This window comes from Perkinsus marinus (assembly GCF_000006405.1).
Source record: "Perkinsus marinus ATCC 50983 genomic scaffold scf_1104296950436, whole genome shotgun sequence".
Taxonomy (NCBI): domain Eukaryota; phylum Perkinsozoa; order Perkinsida; family Perkinsidae; genus Perkinsus; species Perkinsus marinus.
Window position 1 is genome coordinate 44,203 of NW_003209596.1, and position 21,408 is coordinate 65,610.

The 21,408-nt window shown below is 50.0% G+C and overlaps 8 protein-coding genes across 8 annotated transcripts; 4 read left to right on the plus strand and 4 right to left on the minus strand.

Moving 5' to 3' along the window:
• Positions 1-154: 154 nt before the first annotated feature.
• Pmar_PMAR018464 (hypothetical protein) lies at positions 155-602 on the minus strand (the record flags this gene model as incomplete). The annotated part of the gene is made up of 4 exons (XM_002777982.1): positions 155-196; positions 284-337; positions 382-471; positions 516-602. The coding sequence occupies 4 exons, from the start codon at positions 600-602 to the stop codon at positions 155-157; spliced, it is 273 nt and encodes a 90-aa protein (XP_002778028.1).
• Positions 603-1,832: 1,230 nt separating this feature from the next.
• Positions 1,833-3,842, minus strand: Pmar_PMAR018465 (U1 small nuclear ribonucleoprotein A, putative). Its single transcript, XM_002777983.1, has 14 exons — positions 3,732-3,842; positions 3,573-3,654; positions 3,314-3,528; positions 3,160-3,267; positions 3,050-3,115; positions 2,889-2,956; positions 2,776-2,840; positions 2,626-2,713; positions 2,515-2,578; positions 2,411-2,468; positions 2,310-2,362; positions 2,181-2,260; positions 2,029-2,137; positions 1,833-1,966 (listed from the first exon to the last, which is right to left on the minus strand). Exons 1-14 carry the CDS (start codon positions 3,819-3,821, stop codon positions 1,856-1,858), a joined length of 1,257 nt encoding a protein of 418 aa, XP_002778029.1. The 5' UTR covers positions 3,822-3,842; the 3' UTR covers positions 1,833-1,855.
• Positions 3,843-3,940: 98 nt separating this feature from the next.
• On the minus strand, positions 3,941-11,260 carry Pmar_PMAR018466 (DNA-directed RNA polymerase I largest subunit, putative; the record flags this gene model as incomplete). The annotated part of the gene is made up of 37 exons (XM_002777984.1): positions 3,941-4,040; positions 4,090-4,190; positions 4,240-4,315; positions 4,366-4,456; positions 4,509-4,621; positions 4,673-4,770; positions 4,822-5,003; positions 5,065-5,169; positions 5,223-5,400; positions 5,448-5,640; positions 5,690-5,836; positions 5,890-6,000; positions 6,055-6,132; positions 6,185-6,292; positions 6,352-6,397; positions 6,446-6,574; positions 6,653-6,771; positions 6,817-6,970; positions 7,018-7,167; positions 7,219-7,308; positions 7,357-7,516; positions 7,569-7,646; positions 7,700-7,792; positions 7,845-8,057; positions 8,105-8,825; positions 8,871-9,499; positions 9,548-9,833; positions 9,879-9,952; positions 10,002-10,106; positions 10,161-10,319; positions 10,367-10,437; positions 10,480-10,566; positions 10,614-10,682; positions 10,740-10,816; positions 10,867-10,927; positions 10,978-11,076; positions 11,199-11,260. 37 exons carry the CDS (start codon positions 11,258-11,260, stop codon positions 4,029-4,031), a joined length of 5,325 nt encoding a protein of 1,774 aa, XP_002778030.1. The 3' UTR covers positions 3,941-4,028.
• A 342-nt stretch (positions 11,261-11,602) lies between these two features.
• Positions 11,603-13,524, plus strand: Pmar_PMAR018467 (Glutaryl-CoA dehydrogenase, putative; the record flags this gene model as incomplete). Its single annotated transcript, XM_002777985.1, has 11 exons — positions 11,603-11,700; positions 11,753-11,827; positions 11,875-12,020; positions 12,071-12,232; positions 12,276-12,457; positions 12,504-12,591; positions 12,636-12,737; positions 12,780-12,883; positions 13,013-13,105; positions 13,153-13,259; positions 13,314-13,524. 11 exons carry the CDS (start codon positions 11,603-11,605, stop codon positions 13,429-13,431), a joined length of 1,275 nt encoding a protein of 424 aa, XP_002778031.1. The 3' UTR covers positions 13,432-13,524.
• A 146-nt stretch (positions 13,525-13,670) lies between these two features.
• On the plus strand, positions 13,671-14,332 carry Pmar_PMAR018468 (prefoldin subunit, putative; the record flags this gene model as incomplete). The annotated part of the gene is made up of 6 exons (XM_002777986.1): positions 13,671-13,746; positions 13,798-13,868; positions 13,935-13,991; positions 14,038-14,105; positions 14,151-14,211; positions 14,258-14,332. 6 exons carry the CDS (start codon positions 13,671-13,673, stop codon positions 14,330-14,332), a joined length of 408 nt encoding a protein of 135 aa, XP_002778032.1.
• An 85-nt stretch (positions 14,333-14,417) lies between these two features.
• Pmar_PMAR018469 (dolichyl phosphate glucosyltransferase, putative) lies at positions 14,418-15,981 on the plus strand (the record flags this gene model as incomplete). The annotated part of the gene is made up of 11 exons (XM_002777987.1): positions 14,418-14,554; positions 14,606-14,804; positions 14,852-14,896; positions 14,944-15,075; positions 15,123-15,248; positions 15,304-15,369; positions 15,451-15,493; positions 15,541-15,628; positions 15,678-15,738; positions 15,781-15,864; positions 15,910-15,981. 11 exons carry the CDS (start codon positions 14,418-14,420, stop codon positions 15,979-15,981), a joined length of 1,053 nt encoding a protein of 350 aa, XP_002778033.1.
• A 1,069-nt stretch (positions 15,982-17,050) lies between these two features.
• Pmar_PMAR018470 (hypothetical protein) lies at positions 17,051-18,290 on the minus strand (the record flags this gene model as incomplete). The annotated part of the gene is made up of 2 exons (XM_002777988.1): positions 17,051-17,264; positions 17,506-18,290. The coding sequence occupies 2 exons, from the start codon at positions 18,288-18,290 to the stop codon at positions 17,051-17,053; spliced, it is 999 nt and encodes a 332-aa protein (XP_002778034.1).
• Positions 18,291-19,025: 735 nt separating this feature from the next.
• On the plus strand, positions 19,026-19,684 carry Pmar_PMAR018471 (hypothetical protein; the record flags this gene model as incomplete). Its single annotated transcript, XM_002777989.1, has 5 exons — positions 19,026-19,144; positions 19,189-19,276; positions 19,323-19,415; positions 19,471-19,560; positions 19,610-19,684. The coding sequence occupies 5 exons, from the start codon at positions 19,026-19,028 to the stop codon at positions 19,682-19,684; spliced, it is 465 nt and encodes a 154-aa protein (XP_002778035.1).
• Between the last annotated feature and the right edge of the window lie 1,724 nt (positions 19,685-21,408).

The window sequence follows — 21,408 nt, forward strand, 5'->3', positions numbered from 1 at the left end:
AGGAGACGAGTGGCAAATGCGACAGCAAATGTTACTCTCTCAGCGGCTCGGTTGAAATTCGAGCCACAATAAATGAGGTTAACAACTATCTGGGCTATCGTCGAGTGCACTACAGCGAATCTTTCCGCCACAATTCCAAAAAAACAGTTCAGCATCAACCGTAAAGTCGTAAGGCCTTTCCGTAACCGAAAACTGCCTACGTTACGCACGCCGTCACATAAACCGTAAAAGACGTTACGCTGCCCATCTATATTCGGAGAATCGGGTAGAACGACTTCCCTACCGTTTGAGCGAGGGTGGCCAAATTACCAAAGCAAGCCGCCTGTAGATGGGCCACCTGAATTGATGTACTTTTTATCGAGAAAAAAGTGTTAGTGATACCCGCCGAGCTCCCTCATCATCAGCCTGTTTCCAGGCCTGATATAGAGTCTTCTGGCATACTGCTGAGGCTGCTCGAGTTAGATCGTAGTCCTAGGAAGTAGCAATGAGTAACCGCATCCAGAGATCGAACCCACCTCCTGGACTTCAGAGGGCGACATCAAGGTGTTGCAGAGGGTGTGAAAGTAAGTGAGCAATGCCGAATCGGCCTCCGCCAGAGACATCTTGCTTGATCCACACAGTCTACTGCTTCTACACCGTATCTGTTTATACGATGATGTGGTAATACTCCTAACAATCAGCGTACTGACGACAAGATACACGTGACCCCGAAGGTGACCACGGAGGCTGCTATACACGCCAACATACAGAGACCGATCTCGGAGTAGATAGAATCCATCATGCCGTATCTGCTAGTAGGCAGTCCGCTTCCTCAGGTATCACTCACTCACATTGGCACAGTGCAGACAATGAGTGCACCCAATGGGACACTGTACACTTCATTTATCTGAGGACCAGCGATCGATGATGCCTCGTAACGATAGCCGCAGGGCGTGACGTACAGGCTCCACAGTATAAGCAAAGGCATGCAGGGCAATGAGGGGTAGGGCCCAGACAGCTGCTATGTAAGAGTTATATCTACGTAATGGGAATAGCGACTGCTCAGGTCGAGGGGCAACCAACGTCGTACTCAGCCGAGACGGCATCGAACACTGCTCTGATTGCTAGTGTCCATATAGCAGCGAAGAAGAGTGATATAATGGAGGCATTGATGACCTACAATATTGAAGAGGTTATGAACACGCAGCATTGGGGAGGTACAGTCTCATGTTACTTTCATCGAGTTCCTCCATGCACCACACAAGCAATCCCCAGCTGCCAGGAACACGGTCATAAGGGCTAAGGCCGCAATGTCCGGGCCGAACCAACGTGCAACAGGCGGTACGAAACAAAACACCTGAGGAGGACAGCATTCCCACCTTGGGACCGACCACGGATATTACTGATAATAGAATGGTGGATATGGTGAAAGACAGCATGTAAAATGTGCATGGGTAGTCGAGAAAATGTCGGGCAAGCCGGAGGTTCATTTTAACTATGGTACGGTAGCACGAGAGGGCTGCCAACGATAGATTTCCCCAGCTATCGGACGCAACAATAGGAGGGAGTACTAACGTGTATTAACTTTGTGCCAGCACCCTACCAGGTTTAACGGCAAAGCCCTCCCAGGCCATGGCCATTAACGACAAGACAGGAGGACTGGGACTCACAGGAGGCTTTGTTAGAGCCTTCAGTGTGCACCGCCGATGGGGACACAATGTCATTGCAGCCACCGAGTCCCAACCCGCACCCCTACTCTCCCTGGATGGGAAGCCCAAGACCCTCTTGTTACCCTCAACACAACTCCACGACAAGTTGATCCCCAGAACGTCATCATCAAAGTTATATTAACCCGACGTCAGCTGTATGATGATGATCACTTCCGAGCGTAGGAGATCTTCACCAACTGCCCCTCCATAGTATAGTCACCTCTAGCATTCTTAGCCATAGTGGCCTGGAACTCGCTACTGAAGTCTATGAACCCAACCTACAAATAACAATACATGCAGCCCTGGCGGCTATGCACCAGCTGCGTAAGATTACTCCTACCTGTCGTTCAGCTATCACACGTGTGCCCTCGAAGCCTGGATAGGACTTGAACACTGCTGTGAGCTTCTCAGGCGTGCACCTCGGAGGTAGATTCTCCACAAAGAGAGTCCTACCAAGAGATGTGAGCCGACTTGCCAATAGCCTGCCCTCACTTATTAGGAACGTTAGAGTGCTGTACGACCTTAGGCGCTGATACTGAGGTGTTGAAGAAGTCCTCTGCAGTGGTAAGTTTCTGAAGGAAAGGCGTCCCCAACGCCGGCCTCGTCCGTCAGTTAACTCACCTTCTGTTGAGCAGGTTGTTGTTGTTGTTGCTGTCCAATATTGAAGGGCATGCCTGGAGGGATATGTAGTACAGAAAGAGACTAGTCAGTATTCCCCCTACCTTGGAAGCCCCCAGCGGGCACGCTTGCAAAGTTGGGAACCATCGGCTGCATGCCAGCCTGAAAAGGACGCCTAGGCATAGACAAGTAACGCCCTCAGACTCACTGGCATAGCCCCTCCAGGTACTGCTGCCTTGGCCGCTGCTGCTGCCGCTGCCGCTGCAGCTGCCCTAAGAAAGCTCCCTTGAATACGAAGAGCCTTGACGTTGGACATTACGCTTGTGCTGCTGCATCTGGTTGGAGCTTGGCCTGTGCTGCCTCTCTCATCTCCTTTAACTTCTCCTTATCCCGACGGACGTAGGTGCCTTCATACAGCCACATAAGCGTGTTCGGATATCATCACAAGGTGTGTTATGTCGTGTAGTACCTTCCTTCTTAGCAATCGCGTCTGATTTAGTCTTAGCGTATGACACCCGCATGTTCTTGCTGTACCTATTGTTAGCAATGTACTCCAAGGGCTTCAGCAGCTTGCGGCCCTACAGACTATGGCCTTGCAGCTTCTTCATCGCAGACGAGGACTCCTCTTTCGACGAGAAAACGACAAATACCTAGAGGCAATACGACCATCCATCCAACGGCCAACTGTGCATTGTTGCTATGAAGACTCCGATCGAACACATACGAGCTGTGACCACTACTACCTGACCCCTCCGTCGGAGTGATCTCATCGCAATACAGTCGATGACGGTACCGCAGGATTTACATAACTAAGATGAATACTTAGAGAGAGGATTCGCCAACCACTCCGGACCTCGAGGATCGATTTCTTCAGCTCTTCAGGTTTCACTCGATCATTGAGGTTGTTGATATAGAGGGTCTCGTTGGGAGGGAAGTCGTCTGGAGGCCTCTCATGGGGATCCTATCATGCAGCCCGATTGAGCTCAACCAATATACCACGATACTACGTGAGCTAGCCGCTCAGCCAGAGGTATCTTGGCCATCTCGGGGGAGGCTGAGCCAGCCATATTCTGCCCCTGCTGCCCACTCTGGGGAGGCGCAAAACCACCGGGCATGGGCATCATATTCGCGAATCCAGGAGGTGGAGGCATGTTGCCGAATGCCCCGCCTGGTGGGGGCATAGGTAACATACCCCCAGGTCCTCCAGGGAAGCTAGGAAGTCCTAGGGAGCACATATCGGTGGGTGAGAGAGGGGATATACTATACCTGCTGGTGGAGGCGGCATCATCCCTCCTGGCATACTACCCATTGGGGGCATGGGAAGGCCCCCTGGGGGCGGGGCGGGACTCTAAAATTATAGCAACTTCTATCCACTAAGGCTCATGTGGGATGAGATACCCCAGCAAAGAAGGAGGCCTATAGTACCTTCCCACTAGACCCTTGCGGCATACCCATGAAGGGTGGTGTGGGCATCCCATGTGGAGGTTCCTGCTGTTGAGGTGGGACCCCTGACATTTCTGAAATGATAGCCCCTCTGTCCAGTGCTTTCCTTATCCATCTATGATACCCATTCCCTACACCCCACTTAGCGACTGAGCTCTACACAAGTGATTATGGCAGTAATAGAAACCTATATAGCGTGAAGTAGCGAGCATAATCGGAGCTCTCTTGGTAAATACGTTATCGACCTTCACAACACCACTGGCCGACCTCCCATATATATCACGCGAAGACCTAATCGAACACAGCATGCGGTGATCCATACCATAGCTAGCCTCCCTACGAATTCCTTCTTCGGCTTCTTGACCTGAGTAGTCAGCTCATCCTTAGCAAGTCCCCGTACACTCTTGGGCATCTCCATACGTAGATCGAAGCATCCAGTACCTATGGACGAATGAATAGTAAGAGTGGAGGTTACCCATTCTCCACGTACCAACACTGGCCTGCTTGCCGACGATGATGGACCCAGCTGGACTCTTCAAGGTATCATACTGTGCATTGTTACAGGCCTGTACATGATGACAGCTCCTGCATAGCCTATGTGAGAAGCCTGCCCTACCTTAGTGAGGAAGTTAACACTAGTCTCGAATGTCATCTGCAGCCATGGGGATGCGTGGGCCTCCATACCTCTACGGCTGAAGGGACGGAACCTGGAAGGGAGGAACATTACTGCTAATAAGCTCAGCTTAATACTGTCACTACCCTCCATGATGAGTCATGTAGTCAGAGATGAGCATCAAATGCCTGGGGTCGACACCGATGCCGTAGTGACCGAACACTCGGAGCACCTCTTGGACTATAGCCGCACGTGCCGCCTACAACGGGAACAACCATTTTGCATACCATAATTGCCTGAACACTGCTACCTCTACACCATACCGATCCAAGATAAGACCGATATCATTGGTGACTATGCGGTCATGGTCGATGCCATCAAGGCCCCATGCAATATCGAGGTTAACACCTACGAGGATGGTTATAAGTTGCTACTAACCATGCAGAGAAGGAGGCTCACCTTCAGTCTCAATCGTGACCTTATCTGACTGACCAGGACGGGGCTCCACCACATGGACGCTGGTGATGCCAGGGGTCTGCTGGATGTATAGATCAGAGCAGAGATCTGCGACAGCCTCCAGGATGAGAATCTTCCGAGAGATGCCCTGGGAGAGCTCAAGTGGTCGGGAACGGAGAACGAACCTAAACGACGACATAGAATGATCATCGATGCACTCACTGTATAACGAAAGCGAGACCTTACTTCGGGCCGTATAGACGTCCAGACTTGTTGAAGATGACTTCAGTCGAGTTCTTAGTCTTGGAGACCTGATACTCCTCAGCAGTAGTCTGCCCTCCGAGAGCAGGCCTGAAGATACCAACGCTCAAAGTTACAGCACCACTACTACACGATCTTTTTACCCTTGAGTGCCTTCCTCAGCTGCGGGAGTCTCGTTGTCCTCCTCGGCCTCATCCTGAGATAATGCCACTTGCACCACATCATACCACTCCTCTACTACATCATCCTTCTTATCATCATCACCTGCTGCTGCGTCATCAACAGGGTCATCATACTGTCCTTCATCAGCATCATCGGCATCTACACCCACAATCAATATACATACAGAGCATCCCCTGCACGCCTACCGCTAGCAGCCTCCATCCTATCAAGCTCGGCCTCCCTCTCCTCATCGGTAGCTCGGGCACGCTGGGCTAGTGTACGTGTGACATTCTGGCTTTCATCGCCTTGATCCTTCTGCTCAGCATTATTCTCATCCTCGGGAATCTCATTGAACACATCAGCTGCTCCCTCCTCTTGCTGGGCCTTACGTGATGTGATCTGAACAGAACCATGTCGATCCACGGAGGACCACAGAGGAACGCCTCACCGTAGATGTGCTCTCAGATATCTTGATGAACTTCTTGAGATTTGAGTTAAGCTTATCTCGGAAGTCATGGTCCAGGAAGTGAGCAATGGCTGTCTGTGACAAGCTAGGATATGCTTTCTGGATCATAACGGGGTCAACCAGTTCAACCTGCCCGAGGGAAACTCATCTAGCATCGTGATGGCAGTTCATGGAGTACTTACCACAAGCTCGTAGGTTCGCATGGTCTCCCCACTAGGCTGGGCCGCAGTTACCGACTCCAACACGTGGGTCGCCACAACCACGTCCTTCAGAGACACTCGTGTCATCTTACCCTGAACACAGTGACGATTCGAGACACACCATAGCGCCACTCCCTTGATCATTACCTTAAGCTCCTCCGCAACCTTAACTCCCCCGAGCACAGGGAATTCCATAGCAGGGGTTTCCAGGTGGCGAGATGCGGTCTGAGAATAGCGCAATACTCTATGTGATCCACAGCGAGGCGAGATACCTTACCTGTACGATCTCCCTCAGTCGAGGGATACCCAATGTGACGTTAACACCACCATGACCAGCAAGATGGAAGGTATTCAGGGTCATCTGGGTAGAGGGCTCTCCCATACCCTGACAAAGGAATACCACTTCTCATCGTCGCTCAACAGTTCAACGAATCTCAGCCTCACCTGAGCAGCCAAGGTACCAACAGCCTCACCGGGATCCGCGAGGGTCCTGAGAAAAGGTCAATAATGGAGCAGAAGAGATCACTGCCCAACCCACCTAGCGTATTTATGCATGATAACATCACGGAACTCCTCAGTGGGCATCTTCTTCTCCAACTCCTCCGGTCTATGGGAGAGATACTCCGTCAATGCATTCTCCTCTCGCTCGGACATAGCACCAGTGAACCTTGAGAAGGACAACATACTACTTCAGAACTAGCGCTTAGTTGCAAGGGCTCTCGTCATAAGAGTCGAAGAGTAATACCTCCATGGGGGTAGCATGCTGTTCATAGGAGGAGCCTTGCCTCCGTTCGTATGAGTATCCTTCACCACAAACGCGATGTGCTCCTTCTCCTCGTCTCGCAGCTTATCGCTAGCATTAACCTAATTGCCACCATCCGCCCATCATACACGTATAGATTCCCTCACCTCCTTCACGAGGTCCTTGGTCCTTCGGCCACTCTGAGGCTTCTCCGCCCACTTCCGATAAAGGGCCGGCAAGTTGCTCTCCATCTTAGCCTCCTCCTTAGCGACAGCAGCACTCTTGGCCATGAAGGCAGAGTTCTCATCCAACACATCGAATCTATTGAAAGATAATAGGAGAGCGTTGACCCAGTGAGGTAACCTTACTGTTCCAAATGGCTGACCTTGGTCACATCCATACCATCCTCACCATAAAGGAACTCGACGATCGATGAGTCAGTATCCCGAACAGTGTAGTCATAGTTGATAGTAATACCCTCCAAGTTCTTCACCAAACATCTCTGTAAGTATCCAGATCTATACACCAAGGCATTGGATAAGAAGTAGAAGAACTCCCAAGCTGCTCACCTTGCTGTCTTCACAGCAGTATCAACAAGGCCCTCTCTACCAGCCATACAATGGTAGAAGAACTCTTGTGGTCGATATCCAGTCAGGAATCTAAAGCGCAGATTCCAAGACAGTAAGACCCGCATTATTGATGCTCACCTGTCGGTAATGTAACCACCAGCTCTCGGGCCGATATCATACTGGGCAAAACTGGGAAGGAATCGCTGATTCCTCATACGAGGAGCACGATGTCCCTCCAGTTCCTGCTGGCCCAACATGGCGTCAATCATTGAGTGATTCACCTTCGAACCCTTAGCACCTACACACCATCCATATGAGTAATCAGTAAGCATGTTATGACGTGACGTTACCTGTGCTGACCATAGCCGAGAAACAGTTATCCGGGAATGGAGACACCTGGCCCTTAGGGAATAGGATGTCAATGAGTTCTGAAAACGAGGATATCTCATCCACCACAGTGAATGCATCAGCGCCTGTTTACTTCCCCAGTAATCCCTATTGGTGGACAGCATCGTTTCCTCCAACTCTTCGAACATGGGGTGTTGAACCTTAGGGTCCGCTGCATACAACTTACCTGATCGTTCATACCACTCCGCTCTCAACCTATCGAATATTCCACCAAGTACCTATCTCCTTCTGGAGTTTATGTAGAGTCTTGACGTTAGCTTCCTCCGGGCTATTCTCTTTCACCCAATCTCTGATCTTATTCCAGGAGTCTTCCCTAGCCTTCCTCAACATCTGCAACCTTGCCTCGTCACCCTCAGGAGTGATAAGAAGATCCCGCATAGCACAAGTGAAGCCATGGTACTGGAGGTAGAGGGTGAGCATCCTACCCATACCTGAGCAATAGAGCGTACTCCCTTATCAAAGACTACCATCAACTTACCAGTGAGTAGTAGTCCAGCAGCCTTAGGACCACACAGCTCATAGAAGAGATGTGTAAGACCATTAGCAGTAGCACCAAAGGATGCCTTATCCAGGACACCCTCTATGAGCTCAGTATCTCTAATAGTGACCATCTGCTCCTCCTTGTTACCATCACTGACACCACCCCAGAGATCGCCAGGGGTCTTGGCCTTAGCATGGTGATTAAAGCCATTGACGATGGCTTTATCCGTACTGTGAGTAGCGAACTTAATAAGACTCTTGAGGAAGATGGTGATGACCTGCTTTCCTGTCCACAATGTCTGTGGCTTTACGATGACTGGAGGCTCCATGACAATTCTGAAGTCCTTGGGCACCCCAGCAGGGGTGGTAAGCTTGGTCACCTGCCCTCTAGATTTGACACTACCAATGCCCGAGGTGTCGCCTTCTATAGCGGCTCGCATGGCAGTGTAGATGAGATTCTGGACTTCGGTCTTCCTCATGAAGTGATCCCTTGCAGTAAGGAATACACCAGAGACAACATGATCCTGGATGAGACCACGAAGGGGCTTGCCAGAGGTAGGCCCCAGATACTGGTGATCGGCAGAGGCTATATAGATGGCTTCAGCTCTGGCATTAGAGTCTTGAGGACAATGCAAGTTGATCTCATCACCATCGAAATCGGCATTGAATGTGTTACAGTTGGAGTAATGCATTCGGATGGTCTTCTCCTTACTGAGTACCTGACATGAGCTTTCAAACTACCTCAAAGGACCAGTCCCAACTACCTTCACGAACAGAGCCATAATGCCTGGCTTATGCAAGGTGGGCTGACGATTCACCAGCAGAGGATCGCCATCTCTAACATGCCTGAGCACCACTCTAGGCTTCTTATCTGGGTTGGTACTCTGATATAGACTCCTAGCAATAGCCTTCCTTTGATGAGGTTGTCGACCCTTCAGTGACACCAGCTTGCCATCCGGGAACACTACAGCAGCGGCGCCTGGGTACTTATCGGGACCATTCTCCACCAACGCCCGCAGGTAGTCTACGTTAAAGGAGTTGACCGGCTCGGGCACAGTCAGCTGTAGAGCCGCGAACATGGGGAGACCAATCTGGTTAGTCTCCAGAGAGACATCCGGACTGATAACACTACGAGCAGCGTAATTAACACGCTTGCCCATCATCTTCATTCTGAATAGACCCTGCTTCCTCTCAAGAAGCTGTCGTACACCAAATGCCACGACCTTGTTCTGGGCCTTGCCGCTCTTAGCAGAATCTAGATAGTTATTTACGTTATTCTGCAAGTCAATGAGTGCAGTTCCAAGAGTGGTCATAGGCCCTCTCTGAGGAGTGTTGTCAACAGGCTTCATAGTCTCATCCTCATCCGATATGAGGTTCGGCAAGGCATCGCCAGCTGAGTATAGCACAATGCATCACAAACTGACCACATACCCAAACTTACCCTTCTCCCTCTCATTTGGGTTCTCCACAGCCTCCTGATCCGTCTCAAGCAGCTGTTTGAGTAGGAGATTCGACTCTAGGATGTTCTTCAAACAGACCGTGGAGGCCGGTAAGAATCCTTGATTGTCATCACTGTCACCACCAAAACGTAGAGGTCTGAGCTTATTAGGCGGTACCACAATATTCTGCATGAAGAAGATATCCTCTCCACGACCGACCGAGGCCGGGAACAAGAACTCGAGGACCTGCCTCTCCTCACGCCACAGCTTGTGGAGGAGGTTGCGTACCTACACTCGAGTTCAACTACACACTACAGCTGAGCAGAAGCCTACGTAAGTTGGAGTGACGAACTTCTCAGCGGCCTTGCCTCGAAGCTTCCGGAAGATCTTGTTATATCCATCAACGCCTAAAGGCTCAAAATCGATCAGCCGCCACCATTGTTACGGTTAGTTTACGGAAAAGCTCCGACTTAGCCTTGCAGTTGGGGCATACTGCAACAGAGACCTCATTCTCGAACTCCGCCACCAGGTCGTTCCAGGCTTGTATCTCACCTGAGCTACCTGAGAAGGCAACAAGCCGAACTCCCAACGTATACAGAGGATCTCATAACTCACTTATGCCCCAGCTAGTGTTCTTCGCAACTAGTTTCTCGAGGTTATCATTAACCTCATTATGGGCTAGGCCCAGCTGTTTGACCAAAGCTTTGACCCTGTTCTGTTCCTCACCATGCCCCATGATGTACGGTACGTAAGACGATGAGCCATCCTCATAACCTACAGCATGAACCTCAGACTGGCAGGCCCCTCAAGTAGTGCCCTACTAGCATGCTCAACGAATGCCTCTCGGCTGTCCGCATTGGGATCTGAGGTCATATCCCTCTCCATCGCCGATCTAAGGGAACTTATGATCAAACACGAGTCTACCACACTTTACTTAGTTTTCTCGTCGCAAGGCTCCATGACAACATCATGAGACTCGGGTTCAAGACCAGCAAGGATGAGCTTGAATCGATCGCAATATCTGTCAGGACCAAATACGCGGCTAAAAGGTGACACTAGCGCTCTCACCTCTGAGTTACAGCCTCGCGGACACGGAAGTGATTGCAAGAAGTGCACATTCTACGCAACACATTGTACCTAGACAACACCGATGGTAGAGCGGAGGGCCTAAGGGGAGGCATGTGCGCGTATTACAATGTTCGTATGAGGAACGGATTGTACACATCAGTAGCGAGCTTAATGTGACCTAAATGACCAGGACAGTCGTGGACCTGAGAACAGAGAGGTAGGGCTGAGGGTCCCGCAAGGCAGTGGTGGCTACCCCCAGGCCACAGGTTTTGCACAGATCGCCAATATGGAGGGGTCCCAATGCGGGGTCGTATCTAAATAGTTGCGTTACCCGAACAACCCTGAGATTCCTCGCTGGTATTACAAACCGTCGGGCAAGGGGGCACCCGCCAGGTTGCCGAAAGCAGCAACCTCTGTGATTTCCTTAACAGATATATCCTGAATCTCCTTCGGGGACATGTACCTGCCACGACGAACCCGGTACACCCTCGGCAGCTCCTTGCCGGCTATCCTCAGTCTAATATGCATCGCTTCTCTCAGCATACCACACCTTGGCCTCCCTAAACCCCCTACCCCGTATACTACATGAACTGTACATCGTGTATCGAGCATCCCGGACGGATCTGCTCCTCGGATGCCGCTGACATTGTGGAGAGCTACCACGAGGAACTGAGTGGGAAGATAACTCCCAGACTACACTACGAATCACAGTTAACGAGAGAGATGAAGTGATGATAGCGCCCATGAGCAAACTCTGTAACACAAAAGTCACTGGGACTTGTACCTGGAGTCTTAGACTGTTTTAGCGCGTGTAAAAACGCACAGAAAACGGGATTTATTTTCCACATTCAATCGTTGGCTCGAATACATCGAAACGGCCATGATCGATGCTCTATGGATAGTGTATAATAGTATGGCCTCTGTCATTGCACTTGATCGGCTACTCTGCGATCTCACGCCATTTCCAGCCATTTCCTCTTCCTGGTCTTATGCTAACACACGTAGTCTCTCGAGGTCGGGCTCTTTCTAGAGGCTTCTGTACAGCCGCTGCGGCAGCCAAAGTCAAGCAAGGCGGGGATCCATTCAAGTAAGACGCTACCATAGACATGCTCCTTTGAAATCAACTGAGGTGGTAATAGGTGGGACCATGACACACACTGGAGGGACATGTTCATGTTGGAGGATATGCTCACTGAGGAGGAGAGGCTCATTCGGTAGGACCATCACGAGGAGGAGGCCCTCATTCTACCATCACCGTCAGGGACTCCGCCCGCGCTTTTGCTGATGCCGTCCTAATGCCGACCGTGCTCGACGGCTTCCGCAATGAGACCTTCAATAAGGAAGTCTTCCTGGAGTTCGGGAAGAACGGTTTGCTAGGGCCCTTCATAGAGGGTTACGGCTGTGCCGGTAGCGTAGGGTCTACTCGTCGGGGTATAGGCCCGAGTTCTCTATCCCAGGTGCCAGCTCTGTGGCGTACGGCCTCATAGCTCGAGAGGTCGAGAGAGTAGACTCAGCCTTCCGCTCGGCGTTCTCGGTGCAGTCCAGTTTAGTAATGCACCCCATAAACATATTCGGCAGTGAGGAGCAGAAATCCCGATGGCTACCAGAGCTAGCCAAAGGTAGGTCATTTCATATGGCATCATATACAAGGCGCCGATGTAGGGACCAAGATCGGTTGCTTTGGCCTCACTGAGCCCAATCATGGGTCGGACCCCAGTGGGATGGAGACTACTGCCAAGAAGGTCGACGGTGGTTGGAAGCTTCATGGGTCCAAAAACTGGATCACCAATTCTCCCATAGCTGACGTCTGTGTAGTCTGGGCTAAGTGTGACACTGACGGCCAGGTAGGCTACATCAAGGCATCATAGCGGTGATGCTGGCATTATACAGGTTAGAGGTTTCTTGGTTGAGACCGAATGGAAGGGGGTGTCCTGCCCTAAGATCCTCGGAAAGTTCTCCTTACGAGCGTCTCCTACTGGTAGTTCGTATTAGCACCAGGATTCGGTGAAGTTATAGATGTAGGCATGATTCTAATGGACGATGTATTCGTACCAGAAGAGTCCCTCCTACCCGGTGTAGTGGGGATGAAAGGTCCCTTTGCTTGCCTCAACTCAGCCCGTCTCGGTAATATGATGTATTTTACTTGAGCGCAGCGCAGTGTGTTAGGGATTGCCTGGGGAGTTATTGGAGCTGCCGAGTACTGTATGGAAACTGCTAGAGGATATACGATGGATAGGAAACAATTCGGCCGACCATTGGCAGCTAATCAGGTCATACTCAAGTGCTTTACTCAGTATCACCTATCTCGATTCACCCTCCCCCTCATGGGCCTTCAGTCTTCTCAGTACTGAAATCTTCGTGTATTGTATCATCAGTGGTGGCAAGTTATTCTGTCTTAGCTGATACAGAAGAAGTTGGCTGACCAGCTGACCGAGATCCATTCTATGACTCTTATGGCCCATCGAGCCACTCAGCTTAAAGACGAGTATAAGGTACGCTTTGGACAGCGGTACAAGAGGCCACTGCGCTGCTCTGTTAGTTGCATAGTAACGTCATATCGATGTGTAAGCGGAATAACTGCGGGAAGGCTCTCGCGATCGCTCGGGAAGCTCGGGACATGCTGGGTGGCAATGGGATCGTTGATGAGTAGCAAACGGGCGGTCGAGGTATAATCGAGAATCCTTTGCTGTGCATTGTAAGGTACGGTATCATAAGGCACGTGATGAACTTGGAAGCTGTGAACACATACGAGGGGACACATGACATTCATGCCTTAATTCTTGGACGTGCGGTCACAGGGCTATCGGCCTTCAAGTAGCAGCATTCTTGTTGGAAATGGGTGGTGTCACTTTTTCAATGATTCGGCCATTACCTATTCACATGGTTGGATCCATCAGAGCTCCTAGTTTTCCTATTTTTTGTAGAGATGGTAGAAGTTTTTTATGATTTACCAGTAGTTGTGTTCGAGTGGCGTCACGACGAAGTTCGCAAGATTCTATCATCCACGTGGGAGTATCTGTGTGATCATTTTCAGTTCTGCTTTGTCTACTTACTATCATGTCAGCAGCTCATTCAACTCCGTTACAGAATCAGTACCAGAATACGGTCACGGAGATACAGGACGTGGAGGATCGTAATACAGGGTCTTCGAGGTTATACTGACTATTGTGAGTATTGGGTTTAGGCTTGCAGAAGCTGTATGGTAAAGTGCGCACACTCACGGCACAGAAGAGCGAGAATGAGCAAGTCAAGAAGGTAGTGCCATGGCCGTAGCGCGGCAAGGTATGGTCTTGATAGTAGACATGCATTGTTATCGTTCAGGAGTTCGATGTCCTTGAAGACGATGGTGTGATATGGAAGCTCGTCGGCCCAATAATGGTAGGGGCTCTTGATGATGCCGTTGTTGGCTAGAAGGCTGTACTAGGTACGACAGGATAGGGATGAAGCCGTGTCCAACGTAGAGAAACGTTTGGAGTTCATCACCTCTGATTTGTAATATTCTCACAGTAGCTCCATAGTGCAGGTAAGGTTACTCAGGGATAAGAGTAACGAGACTGTCAAGGAGCTCGAAGAGAAACTACAGAAGAAGTCCGATGAGGTAAGACGTGCTAGAGGAGAACAACCTTTCCCCACTCTCGTTTCAGCTGGAGGAACTCCAGCAGAAGTTCACAGCTATGCAACAAGGGCAGAGTGCTGGACCTCAAGCCGCAATCAACTAGTGTGTGTGACTATTCGGTGCTTGAGTCGTATTGGGTTAGAGCTGCCATGCTTCCCTTGGGTGTTGTTTGTTCAGTATTGTTTTCCATGCTGCCAGTAGTAGATGCCTTCCTGGCCCCAGAGGTGCTTTTGGTAGCAGGTGTGGTCGTTGCCTTAGTGCTCCTATTCTATCCGTATATCGTGTGGAGGAAGGAGGCCGCGGCGCTCGAAGGGGTTCAATCACCGTAATAATCCATACCACTCTTTTATCACATCTCAGGGACGGACTATCTCAGGGTCGCTCGAATATCTTGGTCTGGCAGCAGTCCCCAGAATGCCATCAACCAGATTTATACAGCGGCATCGGTGGACCTGAGCTTGGTAGGACTCTATTTATCTATCACCCCACGAGGAAGTATCCATCGCCACTATCAGGTTGTGCCAGCATATAATGAAGCAGAGAGGCTGCCTCTCATGTACAAGGAAACGATAGCGGTAAGGGACTATACTGAGGGATGGCTCTTGGGCATGTTTCTTATTAGTACCTTCGTAGACGACTCGATAAGGAACCATCGATGACCTTTGAGGCAAGGTTGGCCTAAGGTTGAGTTCCTGTTGTGGAATGACCATGTAGATAATAATAGTCAATGATGGCTCTCGGGATGCAACAGAAGCTGTGGCCCTCCGTCTGGCACGTGATAACGTCTTTCCGAATATCGATACCCGCGTAGTGGGGCTGGCTAGGAACATGGGAAAGGGAGCGGCTGTAGGTATGGGGGTATACAGGAGTTATTAGTGACGAGGGTCACACAGGTCCGTTATGGAGTGAGATGCTCTCGTGGACGACGTATACTCATGGTAGATGCAGACGGCGCTACTAGAATTGACGATCTCGCTCGCCTTGAGGAAGTCATGAATAAAGATTCAGGCATTGCTGCGGTGGGGGTTGGAGCCGACCACCAGTGCGGCTCTGTCATGGTGCTGTCCTCCTCAGACCTTTGGTTCGAGAGATCACCTCAGAGATACTGATGCTGTAGCGAAGCGAAGCCCTATTCGAAATGTGAGTAATCCTGTTACACACCAGCAACATGGTCGTCTGCCCCGACTGGACTCTCTTTGGCAGTAGTAATATGGTATTCAGGTTCTTATGGCAGGTTTCCACTTGATTGTATGGCTTATGGTTGGTAAGGCTAGGGCATGTTGGTCTATCCTCTCATACTCACATATCTAGGTACATCCATTAGAGACACCCAATGTGGCTTCAAGCTCTTCACGAGAGATGCCGCTCGGGATATATTCAGCAGCCTTCATCTCAATCGGTAAACTCCTCAGCACCCTCTGAGTTGTCATTGGTGGTTTTCTGTCCAGATGGGCCTTCGACATCGAAATCGTGCTTCTAGCGCGCTTCATGAGGCTCCGCATTGTCGAGGTACCGCCTTCCTAGATATTGCTGTAAAATCCCTCGTATCAGGTTCCTGTGAATTGGACTGAAATACCCGGTTCGAAGCTCCATGTGATCACAGCCAGCCTGCAGATGCTACGTGACATTGCTAGCGTGAGTTTGCTCTGCTCTCATCTCTCCATTATTCGTCGAGATCAGGTCCGAGTTTTCTATGGTGTTGGATTGTGGGATGTGGAACCACCCAGCCCCTGTCGAGAGGGTACGTTGTAAAGACGTTACTTTACTCTGCTTGCAGTTGACTCTTATTTTTAGTTCCAACGCCCGGGAGGAAGAAAACGAGATGAGTGATCTTGTTCAAGCTTGGAAGTACTCCAGGTTGTTCATTGTCGTTTTTCATAACGCCATACTTCGTTCATTTGTTGAGCTGAGTTATCGAATGCTTATGACCTACTGGGGGCTTTCCATGGGCGATGAGAAGGCGGGATGGGATAAAGACAGATTGAGAGGTGTCTTTGATACAGTGCTTGGGATACGCTCACCATCTCTTGCACTATGTCTAGAGCCACTGATGTCGCAGTCATCAGCCAGCACTACTTCCGCATATGGCGTTCCTCGACGCGCAGAAAAGCTGCTGTAGACTGAGCGCATAAGCAACCGCATGTACAGCTTTGGAGCGTGTAACCTGTAGTTTCATCCCCATCACTGCGGCGTTCGCGTTCGGGGGTTGTGTGCAATAACGTGCTCATAGCACGGTGCTATTAGCACCTCGACTAACACGCAACCTCCCGAACGATCGAATTGCCAGAAAATATACAAGTGACTCAGCCATTGTTAATGTTGGAGTCGTTGATTCCCGAGGAATCAACGAGTTGTCATTCTCTTTGATCATGGACTCGAGGTCTCTATGAAATCAGACGCTCCCTTTGGAGCATGAGTCAACCGAATCCTTAATCTGCTAATTCGATATCCTCATTGGAACCCGAGCGCCCAACTAATATCCGCACTCGTTTAATTCAAGTGCTCAGTCGCAGACATATCGGCCCTACCTTATGGCATATCGGCCCCATTAACAGGCATACTGGCCCCACCTAGACTGTATGCGTGTGGGGGAGGCGATGCGAAGTCAGAGGTGCCCCGATTCCCAATAACTGCGTTCACTCAACTCCATAATAGTAAGAAAACTCCGGGGGGATAGTAGTGGTTGAGCAGTTCTTAGCTAGGCATCGTGGCTCTCCACAACCAATCATAGAGTCCCGCTCCTCCCCTCGATTCGGAGGGGTCGAAACAATCGCTGATATAACTTTGAGCAAAACAATCGCTGATATAACCTCTCAACCAATCAGAAGTCACTTTCCTCGCTATCGTAATCAGAACCGTACAGTTCACGCTCCTCTTCTTCTATGTATTCCATGTGGAATCCATGATCCTCATGACGAGTGTACCTCACATAGTGGCGAAGCTTCATGACAGAGTATCCTGCGCAATAAGTAACTCTGTTTCCTCGCACTGCTTCTCGTCTCCCACGGATAGCGATGTGGGCCGTCCAATCATCACTAATAGTCAGGGAATGTATGTCCTCGTACCCAAAACACTCGTACTCACAGTGGGGGAGAAGTTCCATATTGCAATGGCTCTCAGGCGGAGCAACAACGGCATCTTTGTATATATCGTAAACGAAGAACATCTCATCACGTTGGCCACCGAATGAGCCAGCACAGACTTTTCCATTGGTGAAAGGTACAAAGCGGCAAGCAATGGCCTTGTGCTCCGGAGCTTCCTTCACAATACCCATACCTCTCCTCCAAAGACAGAGCTCCCCGTTTGGAGTTACCCTTAGTATAAAGAACGTGAGTCGGACGGCCCTTCTCCAGAATAGCATCTTGGAACACAGGGTCAGGGATGATGAAGCCGGGGTCCCATTCGTCTTCATCATCCCAGATGATCAGGCGATCAAGATCGCGAGAGAGCCGGAGGACCTTCTTGAATTCACGGCTCTTGGGACTGAGCATGTATAGCCAATCAGTCTCCATGCCAACAAGGAAGAGGCAGTCCTTAACTGGTTTCAGTTGACGGCATTGTTCCGGAAGCTCCATGATCGCTGGGGCGGATGGCCCTCGTAGGACAGGTCTTCTGAGAAGGTGAATAGGGTCATCCATAAGAGTGTAATAGAGCTGCCCATTGACCAGACAACCATGCTGCAATACACCTTCAAGGTGACAGACTACCTCGGGAGATTTCTGACTCGCATCGTTCATTGGTATCTGGCGAGCAGGGTCGATCCCAAACCCACCCAACAGCGGATGCGGACCCACTTGCGGGCCGCCTTGCAAAGAAGCAACGACAACAGTACTTGGGCCGATCATGCCTAGCATCTCAGTGGGTTCGACCGAGTCAATCAAGTCAAACTCGAGGGGGGCGAAAGCATCAGGGAGTCGTGTACCTTTGATGTGAGTGCAACCATTAGGGTAAGTCGGAGGAAGATAGTTCCATATAGGGTCCACCAAGTCATCACACATGTCGCCGAGCAGACCATGCAGAGCATCAAGTCTTGCAGCTGCTAGAGCCGGCGCCGTGGCCATTTGAAGTATTAAAATAAACCAAAACTTACTCAGTAGAAGGTACACCGACGATCATTCCTGAAGATTAGCAGTGCGTAACACACTGTGTGTTGAGTCCGATGATCACTTTCCGTCATCTTGGGTCACCATCTTGGGAGGTCATAGGGTTATCGTTTGCAGCCTGGATGAATACTATACAACCGATAAAAGCCAAAGAAAAGGTACAAGGATATCGATATGAATACTCTCTACCATCACACTGGAGAATCGAGGGTAGTCTAGGTGGAAATCGGAACCTCATATAGATGGATTCTGAGAAAGCTTCCGAAAGCACAGTCACCGCAGAAGGCACAGGTGACGATAGCAATTTATTGACTGTTACGAAATCTAACTCGGAATCAGAGAAGCAAGCAGAAGGCCACCCTACATAAGATGGGGTTTCGGAAGGCGCTCGGACGTTCACCATCGCAAAGTATCCATAAAACAGACTCTCAGTCCTTCGTGTACCACGTGTCGACCGACTTCATCACCTCAGTTTGCTTTACTAGCGGATAGCTAGAGTCCATGCGGCACAGTTTGAGATCCCAGGCACTGCCTGAATTCCATCTGACTTCCGGAAATCATCCCACCTAACCTCTCGACCATTCAGTGTAAGTTACGCCTAGGTGCGTAGGTTTCACCGGTTTCGGGGCGTGCGCGAATGTCAGCGCATGATTCAAACTGGAAAAATTGAGACGCTTTTGATTTACGACGACCATGGATAATCAAGCTGCTATGCAATTCGCTGAGGTGATAGCTAAGGAGATAGGCGTCCAAACAAAGTGGCTGAAGGAAATGGACCTCTCGGAAGCTAGGCCTATTCCACCATCGGAAACGTGAGGCCACTGCTTCTCACTTTAGCATGTGGGATGAGTCTTAGATATAAGTCATGTTCGATAACAAAAGGGCCACCTCCAGCAGCCGTGGCAGCTGCCATTGGTAGTGACTGGGTAGACTCTATCGGCAAGGTAACATTCTTGGGCACCCTTTCTCGAGGGAGATGATTCTTTTCAGTCGGTCAAACCTATTCCGACGCTCGAGAACTATCGAAAGGCCATCTTCAGTTTTGGCTTTGTTTACGCTCCTCATGAGGAGCTGGAATGCAAGGTGAGCGTGTCGGTTATATCAGTCCATCGTATGGGACTTTCTGCTTCCTCTCCAGAACGACCCCCGTCCTGTTAAACCCAGTATATTCGGTACCAATGTCGAACGAAGATTTCCATTGCCACCAAAGTCGCTACAAAACACCGAGGTGAGACAAGAAAAATCACCATTTCAAGATTGTCAGGTCATTTTCTCAGTACTATGGCATTACTCGAAAGTGCAAGGATGATTTCTACAGCACTAGTGGTGCTTTCGATGCTGTCTTAGAGTAGGTGATGATGCTGGATAGTCATTGTTGTTCGCATGTATGCATTTACCACATTCCTTGTTCAATAAGGCTACCTTATCTCGAGTTAGAATGGATGTAAGGTTGATTGACAGTTAATGATCCAATGAATGGAATTCCTCCTCCGCTACCTACAGCCAACAGGAGATGAGGCCGTCCAAGCTACTTCTGTTCGATTACGACGAGGCGGACGGAACTTGGCATTCACGGCGATCAGCTTTGTACGTGCATGGGGTATGGCTAGCAATGCTAGTATTATCATTGTCTCAGACAGTGATGTCCCTGCTGGTGGTGATCCCATGCGTGCTCGGAATGGTGAGGGGGAGCCTTACTGCTCTATCCGCAGGCAATTTCTCAGTTCCATATTCGACGGCTCATGAATAGCTTGAAAGAGCGCGAAGCTCGGACTAAGGAAGGCAAGCGGGAAGCTGCTTTAAAGAAGCATGCTCTGAGGGTACATCAGAAAGTATCTTGAACGAATGTGAATGAGTGTTCAGGAATCGAAGAAGGAAGGTGGTGACGGCGAAGGACAGAGAGCAATGAACTTGAAGAAAGCTGTGCTGGACCTCCGTAGGTCATCTCAGTGGTACTGTCATGTTATGATTAGTTCATCCACTCAGTCACAAATCCGCTGCTAGTTGCTTGGTGGCGTGAGTTTACTAAGGTGCACCATGGAGAGGATGATGACGAAGAAGCTATCGCCGCGGAACTTTTCGATGAAAGTTGCTCAATTCCACTTGACATGGCGCATGTGATGTCCAGTGATGTAGCACCCACAGGTGAGGTGCCTCCTTAGCTACTATTATAAAGCTGTACTGGTCCGCCATGCGTGTTCGCGGTTATCATTCAGTGAGAAAATAGTGGCGGGTTGTTACATGTTGGTCGTAGTCTATTATGCCTTCCCTCACCATACCGATAGTTCACTCTAAATCTCCTTCTATGGATCATGTCGATAGCAAGAGTGGCGAGCCTCAGGCATCTCCCGGAAAAAATGCCGTGGAGTTTGTGACTATCCCTGCAGGGAGTAACACTGACGATGTAACGTGAGTGATCTAGTTTTCTGAGTGTATCTTGGAGCTCCTCGACAGCATCACGGTGTTATGGTGTAAACATTCCGATGAGCGAAGGACGCTTGCGCACGAAGTCGCGGAATGAAGGAGGAAGAGAGGGAAGACTAGCGACTTCACCAATAAGGTCAGTCGGCTCGCAGAGGTTTAACAGCAGCTTTTCAGTGGGAATTGGTCAATGTTCACATCAGGCAGAATACCTCTATTACTACTAGGGGGTAGAAGACAAGAATTTGTGGAGACTCACACTGCCGTGAGCAGGCATGCAAACAAGGCGACGAGAGCTGAAGTAATCTTGTAAGTGATTGTGCGAGTGTGGAAAGAACTTAAATAAATCGCCAAACTGGACAATGATTACGGCGATAAGCTTGCGGCTTGGGAAGCATGACATCTCTAGTTAAAACTACGACATTAGTGACATCCTTCCAGAGTTGCATCGTGAAGTAGAGCGCTCGAATGATGGAGAGCTGCATTACGGTAACTCTCGAGGGAAGATTTTAATCGGGTGAAATTCGTGAGTACACTCGGAAGATCAGCCTACTTGTATAAGAGTAAGGGAGCTCGCGAAGCAAAGCCTGTCGTCTCTGTGGAGAAGAGCTAGGCCCGATCTGAGTGGTTTGATGTTCTCATGAGTATGACAATG

Bases quoted from the DNA above. Each gene is read 5' to 3' on its own strand.
- Pmar_PMAR018465 (XM_002777983.1), bottom strand. From the start codon at position 3,821: ATGTCAGGGGTCCCACCTCAACAGCAGGAACCTCCACATGGGATGCCC. The intron at 3,268-3,313 runs GTAGTATCGTGG...GCTGCATGATAG, and splicing joins TGGCTGAGCGGCTAGCTCAC to GATCCCCATGAGAGGCCTCC. The intron at 2,261-2,309 runs GTGAGTTAACTG...CCTTTCCTTCAG, and splicing joins AACAACCTGCTCAACAGAAG to AAACTTACCACTGCAGAGGA.